This window comes from Rhipicephalus microplus, chromosome 10 (assembly GCF_043290135.1).
Source record: "Rhipicephalus microplus isolate Deutch F79 chromosome 10, USDA_Rmic, whole genome shotgun sequence".
Taxonomy (NCBI): Eukaryota; Metazoa; Arthropoda; class Arachnida; order Ixodida; family Ixodidae; genus Rhipicephalus; species Rhipicephalus microplus.
Window position 1 is genome coordinate 2,510,718 of NC_134709.1, and position 16,873 is coordinate 2,527,590.

Genomic DNA, 16,873 nt, shown 5'->3' on the forward strand with positions numbered 1-16,873 from the left:
ACATTTATGAATTTGTTCCCACTTCTTTCATTGTGCTAGGCCAGCGCAGTTGAGTGCTTTTTACAGCGAAAGCTGTTACGAGATCAAAACGTGGGGGATGCGTGGCACCGTAGTTGTCTGCAGCCACTGCCGCCGCCACTGCCACCGCCACCGCTGCCGGTGTCTGTAACCACTTTGCACAAAACAAGAAAAAAAAAACCTAGTACCTAGGACACAGAGGGGCACGAACCCGGGTCCGCTGCGTACCAGCCCAGTATTCTGCCACTGAGCCAATGCTGGTGCTTGGAACTTGTTGACAAACTTGCCTTAGGCAGGCTTGATGTCGGGAAAGCTATCGCGTCAATACGACTTATAAAGCGTTCAAAACAGCGAAAAAACAACCAGTCGTCGCACTATGCGAATAGCGTAACGAGTGGGTGGTCCAATGCTCCAACCCATTACAAAAGCTTGTTTTTGTCCAGCTATTAAAGGGGCTCCGAAACACTTTTTTGAGTAACCATGAAATTAATTCACTGAGAAAGTGTATTACCTCACAAATTAAACGTTGCAAAAATTCTAAGAATCTGTCCAGCACGAGCGGAGTTACAAAGATATGTAACACGCTGCAATCACATTCTCTCTTCACTCGTCCCGACGAAAGTGCTGAAAGCTGAGCAGGGAAGGATGGGAGGGGCAAACAAAAAACGTCAGTCGCGCCTCATGACCTTGAGCATTTTCTTTCTTTTTTTCTTCAAATGCGTGGCTTTTTCAGTGCGATCGACAAGTGACGGCTTCTTGCGGTGACCTCTGTAACAACCGAGCGGCTTTGTTCAAATCAGTCGATGGCTGATAGATGGGCTTACTGGGCTTATTTTCCGTGATTTGTCTAGAGAAGAGAAAGCTATTTTTAGCTAACTATGATAATTTATTGTGAATTCCAGGCAGCATGCTGCACTATAATATTTGGCTCACGTGTTGTCGGCAGCCTCTACTACCGATCGGCAGCGTTTTCTGACCATGCTGAAAAAGTGTTGCAGGGTCCCTTTAACTGTGGCGCATACCAACCTCAGGCGCAACTCCTCATCGTCGTCAGCCACTGCATGAACGATTGGCATAAAATTCCTTGCAAGTTACTTAGCGGATACAACGCTTCCCAAAAGAATGACGAAAAATAGCATAGTGAATGCTGGTCTACTACCAAGAAATTATTATTATTAATGTGAAGTGTTTAGAGAAGGCTCGGAGAGGCCGCTCTTCTAGCTTTCGCTGTGACTGTGCTGCGCCTTCCGCGCAGGCCTGACATTTTTTTACTCATGTCAAATCAAAACAACATACATTGCGTGCTATTTATCGTTTCTTTTTCATCCAAGTGTACTGCAGTGCACACACAGTGAAAAAATATTCATGAACGCACACAGCACCACAGCGTTTTGAGAAAGCAAACAAAGCATGCTGTTTAATTCTGCTTGTAGCACCCTATCAACACAAATAAAGGCTGAAAGGTTGGTGTGGCACAATGTGAAGTGCAGATTATCGGCCCAGTTCCTGCACAAACGATGGTATCTGTGCGCTGGTCAGCAATGCGGCAAGCAAGAGACACCGTAGCAGACGACGCGGTTCAATACTACACTTCTGAATCATCTACGCACGCGCGAGCTGTTGAAGGCGTGTGGTTGCCGCGCTCGCCGCATCACGATGCCAAGCGCTTCGAGATTTCCCCCAAGTGTAAAACAGCCTGTACGAGGAATATGCAGTGGCCACACTAATAGCTTAGCCTTAGCAACTTCACAGGTCTCCTCGGAGCCATTGGGTCTTATGAAAATTACACCGCCCACTCTCGCCACAGTTTTATGATGATCAGACCACATTATTGCTACCTGAAATCTAAAAGAGGATCCACACGACCACGGTCTCCCGTTGCGTGACTCAATCCATCACCCGATACAGAGACATGCCCAAATGGCCACCATGGAATATAGACGCGGAGCAATTATAATATTGTCGCGGGTCATAAAATACAGAGGGTTTATTTAGAAACACGAACAGTGGGAGTTAAGTTTTCCTTTTTGTTCGTTGATCTCCTTGATGTGGCATGAAGTCCCGTCAAGGAGATGATCGGAGTCAATGAAGCAGTGGGATTCGTAAAGACACTTTCAAAAGAAGGCCGCTAACATTGTCGTCTTCTTCACTCACCTGCGCTGCACCTCTGTAGCAAATCCGCGAGCTTCGTTGCCGTCGCTATATTGCAGCTAGACCCAGCTATGCAAGCGGCCTTACCCTCACGCCAGAGTGAGCGTTGTCCCGATGCTCACCAGGTAGAGATGCGGCCAGCGGGTGTTTACATCACTCAGAGTAATAAAGTTTCATGTGGACCACGTGCACTGTCTCAGGCAGATGCTGGCGACGTTTCAAACAGGAGGAGGCGTCGTGCACGACTTCGTACGTCACGTCGCTAAGACGGCGCAAAACCATGTAGGGTCCAAAGTATCGGCGTAGGAGTTTCTCCGAGAGGCCTTTCCGTAGAACAGGAAACCAAACCTAGACTCTATCTCCTGGTTGATAAGCAATGAATAGATGGCGAAAGTTGTACCGTTGGACATCACGTTGATGCTGGTTGATTATTCTGACGTGAGCAAGCTGCCTTGCTTCCTCAGCATGCTCAGTGAAGTCTGCGGCGTCTGTCTCTGAATCATTGCAATCGTAAGGCAGCATGGCATCAAGCATTGTAGTAACTTCTCTGCCATGAATTAGTGTGACAGTGCCATTTTCGTTGTTTCCTGGCGCACCGTATTATACGCGAATGTGATGTACGACAATATTTGGTTCCAATTCTTGTGTTCCAGGTTGACGTACATGCAAAGCATGTCAGCGATTGTCTTGTTAAGTCGTTCTGTAAGCCCATTCGTTTGTGTGTGGTAAGCTGTCGTCTTCCTATGCGCTGTGCCACTGAGCGTAAGCACAGTATGCAAAAGCTCATCTGTAAACACGGTGCCTTTGTCTGTTATGACGACAGCTGGAGCACCATGTCTCAGGGCAATGTTCTCAATGAAGAACTGGGCCGCTTCAGCTGCAGTGCCACTCACAATTGCCTTGGTCTTTGCGTATTGGGTGAGGTAGTCTGTTGCCACTATAACCCATTTGTTGCCGCTGTCTGATGTAGGGAATGGGCCCAGCAGATCCATTCCGATTTGAGAAAACGGAGTTTCTGGCACAGGCACAGCATGTATAATAGCCCAGCGAGTTTGACAGGTGGTACCTTGCACCGCTGACAGTCAATACATGTTCGGACGTAACGTTTCACCTCTGCTGCGATTCTTCGCCAGTAAAATTTTTCTTTGACGCGTGTCAGTGTTCTTGTGAAACTGAGGTGGCCCACAGTGGCTTCATCATGGCAGGCTTGTAAAATTTCGCTGCGGAGAGCTTCAGGAACCAGCAGGAGATAGCTTTTACCTGTTGATGAGAAATTCCTTTGTACAGCATTCCGTCTCGTAAACATAATGACAATAAGTTCTTCGAAAACACTCTTGGTGCATTGGCCGCTCGTCCGTTCAAGAATTCTATAAGCGAGTTGAGCTCTCGATTATCTTGTTGTTGCCGAGAAATGGTAGCTGCATCAACAACTCCTAAAAAACCTGGGAAATCATCATCCTCTATAGCCGGTGATTAAATCGGTGACCTTGACAAACAGTCGGTATCTAAGTGTTGCCTTCCGGACTTGTAAACTACGGCCATGTCGTACTCTTGCAGCCGTAAGCTTCATCGTGCTAAACGTCCAGATGGGTCTTTCATGTTGGTCAACCAACAAAGAGAGTGATGGTCGTTTACGACTTGGAAAGCGCGGCCATATAAGTAAGGCCGGAACTTCGCAACTGCCCAAACGACAGCCAGACACTCCTCCATTGTTGAGTAGTTCGACTTTGGCGCGTGTCAACGTTCTGCTAGCGTAGGCAGCTACTCTTTCCACACCATCTTGGCATTGGACAAGAACAGCACCTAGGCCCACATTGCTGGCGTCTGTATGGATGGCTGTTGATGTGTCCTCGTTGAAGTGAGCGAGGACGGGTGGAGTTTGTAGACGCTGTCGCAACTCGTTGAACAAAGCTTCTTGCTCTTCACCCCATACAAACGCAACGGCTTCCCTTGTAAGGCGGGTGAGTGGAGAGGCGATGTGTGCAAAGTTTGCTATATAGGCGCAGACGTAGAAAACGCCTGACCGCTTTCTTATCAACAGGCCTTGCGAACTTTGCGACGGCTGCAGTTTTGTCTGGGTCAGGCCTCACACCTTCGCGACTGATCTGGTGTCCTAGGAACTGGAGTTCTTCGAAGGCGAAGTGTCATTTTTCCGGTTTTAGTGCTAGTCCAGCAGACCGTATGGCTTGAAGGACTGACAGAAGCCGCTTTAGATGTTCTTCAAACGTGACCCTGTCGTTTGCGCTGGTAAGCACTCTTTATCATGTTATACCAACACGCCCAATTCTACTGTCTCTTGCCAGTATCCACTTTTAAGGTCCATTGACGAGAAGTAGCGCGCATGCCGTAGCCTGTTCAAAGAATCACCGATCCGTGGTAACAGAAAAACGTCTTTTTTCGTAACGTGGTTCAGCTTATGATAATCGATGCAGAAACGCAATCTGCCATCTTTCTTTTTCCCGGTTACCACTGGCGATGCCCAAAGACTCTTTGATGGTTTGATTACATCATCCTTTAGCATCTTCTTGACTTGCTGCTGAATTACCTCACGTTCTTTCTGAGCGACGCATATGGGTTCTGTCGGATCGGTCTTGCTGTGTCTTCCGTAATGATGCAATGCTTAGTCAGAGGCGTTTGACCCACTTGTGATGTCGATGAGAAGCAGTCCTTGAACTGGTTGAGCAGCTCCAGAGAACGCCATCTTTCAGTCGGTGTTAGACTTGGACCGATATCCACTGGTGGTGTATGCGGAGGTGATTGGGCTGTAGCTTCCCCTTGCATAAGAAGACAAACATGAGAGTAGTCGAGCTCCTCGAAGTACGCCACAGCCGTGACTTTATCAATGTGCCGGAGCTCATTCGTGAAGTTGGTCAGAAGCACCTCTGCCCACCCATCCACTAAGCTGACAATGCCGCATGCAATGGCAAATGCCTTAGCGAAAAAGAAGGGCAGTGATACGTTCGGCTATGGTGTCTTCATTACAGTGCACGCCGCAACACACGGAAACAAGACTACATGACAGTGGTGGCACCCAGATGTCCTCGTCGACCACCGTAACACCCTGGGTTCTTGGTCTGGATCATGGGTCACAGGCTTGTCAGCAGCGAATGTAATCACACCATCACGTATGTTGACCACAGCACCATACTCTCTTAAGAAGTCCATTCCCAGTATCATAGATTTGCAGCACTTCGGTGGGATCAGAAATGTGGCTACAAAAGCCACATTTTCAATTGTGAGTCTTGCTGTACATTTTCCCGTGGGTGTCATTATCTGGCCTCCAGCATTGCGAATATAAGGGCCCGTCCATTCCGTCCTGACTTTTTTAAGTTCGTCTGCCAATCGTTCACTCATTTTGGAAAATTCTGTGCCCATGTCGACTAAGGCCGTCACTTCAGCCCCATCATTCGTCACAGTGAGGTCGGCAGTCACGGTTTTCTCGGTGGAGTCTTCATTGTCGTCTTTCAGATGTTTCGGCAACAGTGGGGGCTTTCCGGCAATTCGATACCATGCAACCTTCCCCCAGAGGTCACTGCTGTCAGTTTCCCCAACGTGGGCTAGGAGACCGACCTCTGACAACGTCAGAAAGACTACCGCGGCTTGGTGAACCAAAACGAGCTGAGGATGGTGAGCGCGTCCGGAAGGTAGCAGAGCCTTCTCGCCGGCCAGTTTGGTCGTCGTCGATCGGGGCACGACTTTCGTCGAACTGTTGGCGCGTAGCGGTAGGTGCACTCCAGTGGTATTCAGCTCTGCGATGTGGGCAAAAATGGTAAATGTGCCCTGGCTCTCCACAGTTGTAGCAAAGTGGTCGGCGATCATGAGTGCGCCATATGTCGGTCTTCCGCATATAGGCTCGACTGACAGAATCTTGCTGAGCCCATGCTGCCACAGGATATGGGTCGAGGTAGTGCGGCACTGGCATGGGCATGGGTCGACGAACAGCGTCTGCATTGTGGTGTCCGTTCGGCTGGTAGGATACTTCTGGAGCCAATGGACGACGCACAGCAACTGCGTAGGTATATGAGTTTGGATGGTACGGCGGAGCGGAATGGTGCTGAGGAGAGGCAAACACTTGTCGATCAAGGCGAACGACTTCTGCGACAGAGGCTACCGTGGACTACTGCTGCGGGGGCGCCTGTGACTGCAATGTGTACTTTGCGTTTTCCTTCACAATCTACTCATGCACGATTTGACGAATCAGGCAGCGTAGAGAAAACTCGTTTGCTGTAAGTGCGGCGGCGCCTGCAGCTGTGCTGGTGGCCAGGCAATCAGACTGTCGGTACCTTTGCTGCAGCGCAGGCTCTATTGCGGTGGCCTCCCCGATCAAATCGTCCCCTGTTGTTGGCGGACTGCGCACAAGAGCAATAAACAGCTGCTCTTTGACGCCCCTCATGAGATGGCTTAGCTCTTGAGCCTCGGACATGTTGAGGTACGCGCGGTGGCACAGACGCACCATATCCTCAGCAAACATGGCGACGCTTTCAAGCAGCTGTTGAGTGCATACTTCAAGAAGGTGTTGTGCATTTTCGCGTCGGTCCGCTTTACCAAAGGTGTCAAGAAACCGACAACAAAACTCATCCCATGTCGTCAATCTTGCCTCGCAATTTATATACCACGTCTTCGCGCCGTCTTTAAGAGCGAAGTATACGTGGAAGAACTTTTCATCAAGACTCCAGTAAATCGATTTAGCTACCCTTTCAAATTGGTCAAGCCAGTCTTGCGCATCTTCGTTCGGCCGGCCATAAAATGATTCAGGAATGCGCATATTCTGGACCGTCACCTGAGTAGGACTCCTTGAAAACACCATTTCTTTAGTTGGGGTGGCTGTCGGAAGTGTTGCTCCTTCTAAAAGGCCAAATTCTGGTTCAAGACCTTGAAGGCGACGGCTTGAGCGGTGCGCAAGCATCTCCACGCGTGGCTGTCTCGTAGGGCGCGAACGATAGCTCCTTCCGGAAACGAAGCGGAGAATCCGCTAGGCAAGCTTGTCGTCTCCTGCTGTCCGGGTTGGTCCCGCGATGGCGGGTTCGCAGGTAGAAGCCTCTGTGAGTGGGGCTATTCTCTTGTGGAGGTGCTATCGTGGATTGCGGCGAGTAGGTCAGTAAGCCACCCGAACCGACTTGAAACACGGACCAAGGAGTCTAACATGTACGCGAGTCAATGGGTCTCTTGAAACCCAATGGCGCAATAAAACGTGAAGGCCCCTAGCGGGCTACGTTGCGATCTTGGACCGCACAGGGGTCCGATAAAGGGCGCAGCAACGGCCCGCCCCAGGCGCTCAAACGTTACCAGGGCGGAGCGAGGGCGCACACGTTGGTACCCGAAAGATGGTGAACTATGCCCGGGCAGGACGAGGCCAGAAGAAACTCTGGTGGAGGTCCGAAGCAATTCTGATGTGCAAATCGATCGTCCAATCCGGGTGTAGGGGCGAAAGACCAATCGAACCATCTAGTAGCTGGCTCCCTCCGACGTTTTCCTCAGGATAGCTGGCGCTCAATGGAAGAACAGTCACACCTGGTAAAGCAAATGATTAGAGGCATTGGGGTCGAAACACCCTCAACATATTCTCAAATTTTCAATGGGTGTACAGGAGGAGGCCTTCTGGGTTGAGGCCTCCCGCTGCGATGAAAGTGCCAAGTGGGCCATTATTGGTAAGCAGAACTGGCGCTGTGGGATGAACCAAACGCTGTGGGATGAACAAGGGTTTCTCACAAGGGTGCCAATCATGAGGTGATAGCACCCAGCACTTCCACCAGTGTCGCAGGTTACAAAATACAGAGGGTCTGTTTAGAAACACGGGCAGTAGAACTCGTAGAGACGCTCTCAAAAGAAGGCCGCTAAGATTGTCGTTTTCTTCACTCGCCTGCTCTGTGCCTCTTGAGCCAATCCGCGATCTTCGTTGTCGTCGCTATCTAGCAGCTAGACGCAGCTATGCATGCGGCAATATGTTCTTTACTGATGCGAGTCCCTACCAATAAAACAAATATATGGGCACTGCTTTCACTGCAGTTGTAACTAACCAATGGCAAACTACAACTGCAGTATCAGGAGTGAAACATCTGAGAATAAATTGGGAGCAGTTTCTGAGCAGCAAAATTTCGATTTTGGAGTAGAAGAATCTTGCTTGGGAGCAGTTAATGGCATTTATTATGTCGTCTTGTGTGCTTGAAAATACAAATTTTTAGCAACGTGGGGACACCGGTGCATATTTTAATTGCTTTATAATACACATAACACTGAAAGAGATTTCGAAAGAAGTTTTTAAACAGATTATCACCAGGTATGAACTGCACTGCCTTTTAACATAGCCCTCGAGACAAAGGTGAAATAATATTTAATAAAAAAAGTTTTATTGAAAACTAGGTTCCCCAGAACTTGATTGTCTAAAAAAATGAGTAGTTATTGGGCGTAAACTGAAAATTTGTTGCAAGCATTCTGTCGATCACGAAACCCATTTTGAGAACTCATGTGCACGCGCCAGCACATCCAGGAGACGCGTCGGATGCGCGGAAATGGCTCCACGTTTACAGTTACTCGCTCACAGCAAATACCCATGCGCAGGAGAGCACACGCAGCAGCACCGACATGAAAATCGCAGCGACCGGAAGAACACGCTACGCACAACAAAGAACCTTAGAGTCAACCCCGCTACACTCGCCACTTGACTGTGGTTTTCACAAGGCGACAGTGGCACCAGAACACACAGCCTAGCTAGTAGAAGCAGCACGCTTGACGCACGGCAGCACATTTTTGCGGGGTTACGTATATTTACAACAGTTTAGAGGAGTTTATGGTGGCACCATAGGAGCCTTCGTCACCAGAAAAGTGCAAAGTAAAAAAAACACGATTTGGCACATCTTATCAGTCAACTCGGCCTCTTTTACTACTGAAGGTGAGGTTGGCATCAAAACTCTAGTGTTCGAGGCTGTTTTGGAGCAGTTCGATGCAATTTTCGCGATTTTTATGCTTTTGGAGCAGCTTTGCGCAAGAAAACGGAAATGTATCAGAAATGCGCAATATGGCAACTGTCTCCCCCCTGCAGTGTCCATTTGCATGAGACCAATTGCAACAGCCGAAGCCTTAGCTTTAGTCATGTGCACTGTGGAGGCCAAGCGGTGGCGTAACTAGGGGGGGGCAAGGGGGTACAAGTGCCCCGGGCGCCACTAGGGAGGGGGCGCCAAGCCGAGTCCTCGGGTTGGCGCCCCCTGGAAAGGTTGTCAATGTTTTTTTCCGTAAAACCGCCTGGAAGGGGGGAGGGGCGAGGTTGTAATGTACGACTGGAAGTGGGGATGGTGGTGAAGGAAAGGGTTGCCGCAATGGCTTTTGCATCGGGAAAAGGATCCTCTATTTTCATTTTGCTGCGCTACCTCCGTGCCTTCCCATGACCCTCGGCTAAGCTTTGTTTTGTGCTCCGCAGCACTGGGTTAGATGAGTTTCAGCGAACCCCACCAGCCTCCCAAACCACTTACTGAAAGCTTCCCTGAAACCAACCACGTACGTAAACAAAATAAAATAAAAAAGTTCGAATGCACCTTTTTTGAGTAAGAACAGAAAACTCCAACGAAATAGCCGATCGTCCAACGACTAATCGTCCACGCAGCGGCGGAAGGAAGGGCGAATATAATCCGTGACCTCGGCACCAAAGGCTAAACAAAGGCGTTTATTCGCAGAGTTCTCTGGAGGAAAGACGGAGAAAGCGTGACACGACGGCGACGTTTGTTGATTCCCTGCATCGCGGGCGCCAGCAAAGCAATAGAAGGGCGGGGGTCAACGTTTCCCACATGCCATCCACCGCCATGGGCAGGTTCATCCTTTGGCCCAAAGAACACGCACCTGCGAAAAAAGCGCAGAGCGTAGTGTACCCGACAGCATGTGCCGACTGCCCCGCTTCGTACGTTGGAGAAACCAAGAACTTCCCTGAAAGAATGCGGCCGCACAAGGATGACCTCCATCAATGGAACAGCGAACGGAGCGAAACGGCAGAACACTCCGACCAGTTTAACCCCCATACCAGACCCGAGGGCGCGGTGTCTAGCTGGTTGCTTTGTTTTGTACTCACCCTGCATTCCTTGGGATGCACAAATAGCGCGAAAGCTTAGGTACGAGAAACTTGGGCCTGGGAAGCGCCCGTGCCGTCAAGATTTTTGCAGTGTGGACTGGAAGAGAACAATGACGGGTAAGGGACTTCCGGAAGTTTGAATAAAAAAAGAAAAATACTATACAAAAACGCGGGCGTAGCTCATCGAAATCAGAACTGGTGGCCCTTGGCCTCCGAAATGGCCCGCCGCGCGCCAGTAGGCAATCGCGGAAGCCTACATTAGCGCTTTTAATGGGGGGGGGGGGGCTGTAGTAATAATTATTATTAATAATAATATTATTATTATTAATAATAATAATATTATTATTAATAGGAGCTGTAGTAATAATTATTATTAATAATAATATTATTATTATTAATAATAATAATAATAATATTATTATTATTATTATTAATAATAATAATAATAATAACAAACATTATCACGGGCATAATGAGGGGCGCGGAAATATATTTGCCCTGGGCGCCGTCCTATCTAGTTACGCCACTGAGGCCAAGGATGAATCAACATTTCTTCTGGAAAACTCACAGGACACCTGCCGTCTTTTTCAGGGCCTTACTGGTCTGCGTATTGTGGGCAGTTCTCTCAATGGATCATGGTGTGGACTGGTGCCTGACACACTCAGGACTGATTGATTGATATGTGGGGTGTAACAACCCAAAACCACCACTTGATTATGAGAGATGCTGTAGTGAAGAGCTCTGGAATTTCGACCACCTGGTGTTCTGTACATGCACCCAAATCTGAGCACACGGGCCTACAGCCTTTTCGCCTTCATCAAAAATGCCGCTGCATCAGCTGGGATTCGATACCGCGACTTGCAGAAGCAGCCCATACCTCAGCCACTATACCACCGTGGCGGACCGGCGCACACTGGAGTTGAGGGGAACGAACGGCCATGCCAGGCAGAGTCGCAGACCGCATCACCAAGGAGGATACTTCCAACGTGTGGCACACCACGAGAAATCCTCGATTTTCAGAAACTACGTAGGCACACTAAAGCTCCCCCTCATACTAGAACAGAAGACAAGCATGGGACTGGCGTCGGCTGGACACGGGTTATACAGAATGTACGCTTGCAGATACAGCGACACTCTGTGGCGCAAAGCCACACGGACATTGCAGCACATTATATATCAGCGCACGCAACGTCCGTAGGCTAGCCTTTCACCTTTGTTGATTAACACTTCTTTGAATTGGTCGTGGGAGACGCGGCTCGCGGGACTGGAAATGGGAGGCCAACTGGCGACCCTCGACTAGGCCCGGAGAGCCACTAGGGCCTTTTGAAGAGGGGCGCCACCCACCATAACCATACAAAGCTAGCCCTGATATGCATAAATGTTTCTCTCTACTTTCTTACACTAGCTGTCACAAACGAGCGCTCAAGAAAGCGCACGCCTTCGAATTCTAGCGACGGCGACAATACCAGGCGCCAGACATTTGTGCCAAAGCTAGCGTAAAAGAAGAAAACAAGCATCAGGGGACTCCTCGGGCACACTGCCCCTTGCTCTCGAAAAGCGTCACTGCCACCAGCCAACCAACCTCCTCCCATCCATCGCTGAGTAACCTCTAGAATCATTTAAAAATGCAAAACGTGAGTTGCGTCACGTGTCGTGAACGGTTTTCGAAACATCTCGCCCTTTCCCCAGCCTTAGCTGTGAAGCATGCCGACGAAACGATTAAAAACGTCTAGAACCTAGCGCCAGCGGCATAGAGTGGTGATCAGGAGAAGATGGAAGAGTTTGCGCCAGTGTGCGTACAGTTGTTCAGCCGTTGGGCAAAGGCTTTTGTCCTCACTGACAAAGCAGGCGATGAAGAGGGGGTTTCACCCGTGGGTGAAGGCTTGTGCTACAAGCAGAAGAAAAGTATGTGATTACCGCCAGTGGGCGAAAACGCGTTCTGCAGCCCGAGCGCGTGGGAAGCTGACGTGTTGCCGGCAAAGAAGTTTCTTGCTTGGAGTGCGGACCTTTCACGGTGCGGGTTTTCCTGGAAGAGAAATTTTGGGAGCAGTGGAGTGACAACTGCGCAGGACTTTGAATGAATGTTTCCTAGAAAAAAAAAAAATTCAAGCTTCATTTCAAGAACTTTGGACTGATTAGGTCTAACGAACTTTTTAGTCTTTAAGTGTCTTGGTTGGTTTAGTGCATGAAATTGCATTGTAGCGCGTGCTATTGTTTGTGTTCGTTGCTTTGGGTGTATCTGATAGTATTTTGTAGCTCGTTGGTTAATTGTTGGCATGTTGTATTGGATTATTGTCGAGTGTGCATATTAGTGTGTAGTTTGATCTGGGGTATTTGAGAATATATTTTTGTTTTGTTTATTAACTTTCGACACTGACTCGTTTTTTAGACCACAGCCGGCTTCCGCTGGCGCGCCAAATAGGACCACATCTAAATTGTCTGTGCTTTCATTGTGCAGTTCGAGAAACCGACACTTCAGCTCTTGGGCTGAAGTATCGCCCGGCGATTGCCTCTGTAATTAACAGGACCAGTTACACTAGCGTTTCGTAGAGTTCCGTGTGATCAAATTCAAAAGACACAACTGTCAGCCTTATTTCATATAACATTACAATTTGTTGCTATCGCATTCATTGCTTCGCCCTTATGCTGAAACTGTGACATATACAGCTATCTACAGCTGCCCTTTTTTTTTTAACCTGAACACGTGAGCGTCAATCATTGAGTCGATGAGTGCCGAGCACAGCGGCAAAACGAACGAGAATACACGAATGTGCTCGATGAGCAGTCCTGTGCAGCTATCCTTACTAGGCTGTTCTGAGAACCGCACGCCACCTCCACTTCTTTTGAGCACCATTGCCATCATCCTTTTTTTCTTTCGTTATCACTGTCATCAAGTTACATATTTAAAAAAAAAGTTTCACTGCAAGGGCAAAGCAATGAATGCAATAGCAAGAAATTGTGATGGTACAGATGTGAGGCTGCCAGCTAACTCTCTTGGGTAAAATATCGCTTAACTCTGCAAAACGCTTGTGTAAGAGAAGGCAGCCGCGCCAGGAAAAGATGCTCTTTTTCACAGTCTTTTGGCGTTAAGAGCGCAGCTTGCACAAAGGTTTACGAAACATTTGCACTGATGCCTGCCGGGATAGCACGCATGCCAGCGATCACTGCCAAGCCCTTTCAATCAAAGTTCACAGCTGCTCGAGAGATCACAGCCTTAATAAAACCGAAACTATAATCGTTTTGATGATGCCGAAAACATGATGTTTCAGCCACGTTTTCAGGCACGGGGCTTGACGGCTCTCGCATTTTACGGCTAGACTTGGGTGCTGTGGTGCAGTAAGGCACTGATGAACAAGTTTGCCGCAGCAGGGGTGGTTCGGCGCAGGATGGCACAGGTGAACAAATTTGGCACACAATGGCGCAAATGGCACAGGTGTCCTACCTCTGCATTTAAAATGCCAGTTATTTTGGCATACTGTAATTACTCGAACCTAACGCGCACCTTTTTTTCGGTTCAGCGAGCTCATAAATCGCATGCGCGTTAGAATCGAGTACGAAAAAAAAAAATGAATACGATCATTCTCTTGCCATCTACAATTCGAAAATGGCCACCCCTTATGTGCGTTGGCATGGCGCGTCGGTCATTTCTGCCAATTTGTTTTCCCTGTGCGGCACTTTGTACATGTGCTGAAGAGTTCGTCATCTCGTAGTGTATTAACATAGACGGCATGGAAGGGCCGACTCCGAAAACTCGACGAGTGCACCACGATGCCGCTTTTAAAAGAAAAGTCATCGCATGTGCAGAAACGGATGGAAATCGGGCGCATCGCAGTCGTTCGGAGTTCCTGAATTGTGCGTGCGGGACTGGCGGAAACAGAAGCAGAAGATTGTCGACTGCAAAGCTTCACGTAAAGGCTTAAGTGGACCGGAGCAGGGTCGGTTTCCGCAAATCGAAGAGCTGCTCGCCGAGTATGTGCTTGAACAGCGAGCGGCACAGCGGCCTGTGACAACAGAACTGCTCCAAGTGCGGTATATGCAGTTAGCCTTGGAAAAAGGGCTAACGCGGAGCCAGTTCAAAGCGAGCAGGTGCTGGCTAACTAACTTTATGAAAAGGACAGGATTTTCCCTCTGAAGGCGAACGGGCATATGCCAAAAGTAGCCAGATGAGTACGAAAAAAAACTTCACAGTTTTCAGAGGTTCTTCCTCAATTTGCGGCACAACAACGGCTACCTGCTTGGGAAAATCGGGAATGCTGATCAGACGCCTCATTACTTCCACATGCCTGGCACCACAACCGTCGAAAAGAAAGGGGCGAAACAAGTTCGCGTGCTGACATTAGTCCACGAAAAAACTAGAGTGACGGCAATGCTCTGTTGCACATCATGGGCACAAGCTTCCCCCGTACCTGATATTTAAGCGGAAAACGCTCCCGAAAGAAGTCGTTTTCCCAAGTGGTGTGATCATGCGAGCCAACGAGAAAGGTTGGATGACGACGGACCTGGTCGCCGATTGGATCCATCACGTCTGGCGGAAGCGGCCTGGCGCCAGTTTGGGCCTGCGAGCGATGCTCGTGCTCAACGCGTTCAGGTGCCATCTCGACCAACGAATCAAGGACAAGCTCGCTGCGTGCAATACGGACCTTATCGTCATACCTGGCGGCATGGCGTCACAACTTCAACCGCTGGATGTCTTCCTGAACAAGCCGGTGAAGGACAAGATTCGGGGGATTTACACTGACTGGCTGATCAATGGACGACATGATTTCACGCCAGGCAACAGGATGAAGCACGCCTCTCTGCAAGACTTCGCTGCGTGGATGAAGGATGCGTGGTGTGCAATACCATTAGCCATGGTGATCAAAGCATTCAAGAAATGTGGCATCACGAATGCCATGGACGGTACCGAGGATGAGATGCTTGGGCTGTTGACAGCGATAAGGAGTTGTCCGACAGCGACGAGGACTGACTTATTTCGCGACTCGTAACGCCACCGTAGTGGTCACAGTTTTATCTACAGGGCCGGCTGTTTGACTTTGTGTTTTATCTTTCGAAACTTCAGTGCATCAAAACCCAAATACTTGTTCTCAATGTGGAAAAGTTGACTCCTACGGACTTTTTTTTCTCTTCCGTCGCAGAAAATGGGTGTGCCTTACAATCGATGTCTTACTTTTTTTTTTTTCATCGCGGAAACCGGGTGCGCGTTACAATCGAGGGCACGGTAGAATCGAGTAAATACGGTAAATTAGGTCAAAGCTGATAAAGTGGTAAATGTAATCAGTCACACATCAAGGTCATCAAGGCAAAGATGAGTGGTCAGTATAGTATCGAACTAATCTCAAGTACATTTCGCCAATAGAGTCTGTTTGTAAAGTAGAAATATACAGCTAAATTTGCAATAAATAGGGCCAGTACTTGTGGCATTATCATTGCTAGTATGCAGCTACGTGGTACACAGCTAGTCAGCAAGCTATGATGATAGTATACACAGCTTGTTTTTCATGATAGTTACACAGCTTGCTGACTGGTCAGACGGTTGAACTTAATTGTTCCCAGTTTCTCAATACCATTTAAAAGCAGGTTTGGAGTAATTACTGACATATAGTGACCCTTTGAAGCAGCATGGAGCAGCACTCCTCTTACGGAGCAGTTTTAAAGAATTGGAGCAGCACATAGACCACTATAAGTCAGCAACTGTACAGAAAAATATGGCTCACCTGTCGGTAATCAGCAATGAAGCGCATCACTTTGTCACTCAAGTAGAACAGGTACACACCCACGAACACTATGAGAGATTTCCACAGGTAGTCATGCTCTCGATCCTGACCGAGTAGGTTAAATGCCTGCAATGTGACCATCCATTGGAATATTAAAGAGAACAATTCTATTGGAATATTAAAGAGAACAATGATGCCAAGTAAAGCATAGGGGATGTTAATACTATAGTAACTGTAATGTAAATGCGAAGAAGGTGGACAAAGGATAACTGCCATTGGCAGGGACTGGCCTTGGAATGACACCACGTCCCATGCTCTACCAACTGAGAGCTACAGTGGCAGGCATCCTCACATCTACTTTATTGGGTACAGCATACAGTAGACTCTCATTATATGGAACCTGAAGAAACCAGGAAAATATGTTCCATATAACAGGAGTTTCCTTTACTGAGAGATAAACAGGGGTGCATAATACAAATACAAAGCCAATCTTGTCAGAAGCACTGGTTTCGTTTTAGCAGCAGTTCAGTTAAACAGATTTCCATTTACCAAGAGTCAGTCGGCGCCACTAGTACCATGGCATCAAGTGTGGAACACTATTTTTCTGCTTGCTGGCATCACGTAGCAAGTGAACTTATTACGAGCTGGCAGTTAACCAATAATCCACTGCCTACTACCTGAAGGCTTCAAGTCCACCAGCACGAGACGATCGTTAGAAATGAAGAAAAAGAAATGAAAAATGAGCCCTTCAATTTGCACTTCTTTTCTTTAACCACAGGAAAGCATGGCCAAAATGTAAGAACAATAAGGTAGTCACCATATAACTCAAGGAAGTGTGCAAACAGCACTTATGAAATGTCCCATTTCTCCAGTCCCTTCAGTGCATCTGCTTGCCATCATCTGTCCTACACAGCATCCCCTGTCCCTGAAAATA

General features: G+C 48.3%; 1 protein-coding gene across 5 annotated transcripts in view; it reads right to left on the bottom strand.

Annotated features, from left to right (window-relative positions):
- Positions 1 to 16,873, bottom strand: part of LOC119167678 (metal cation symporter ZIP14-like) — a 107,041-nt gene that overhangs the window by 39,495 nt on the left and 50,673 nt on the right. For all 5 annotated transcript variants that reach the window (XM_075876072.1, XM_037419198.2, XM_075876075.1 and 2 more), the window contains exon 4: positions 15,940 to 16,065. In XM_075876072.1, coding sequence (XP_075732187.1) covers positions 15,940 to 16,065 — 126 coding nt within the window. The remainder of the gene's footprint in view (positions 1 to 15,939; positions 16,066 to 16,873) is intronic.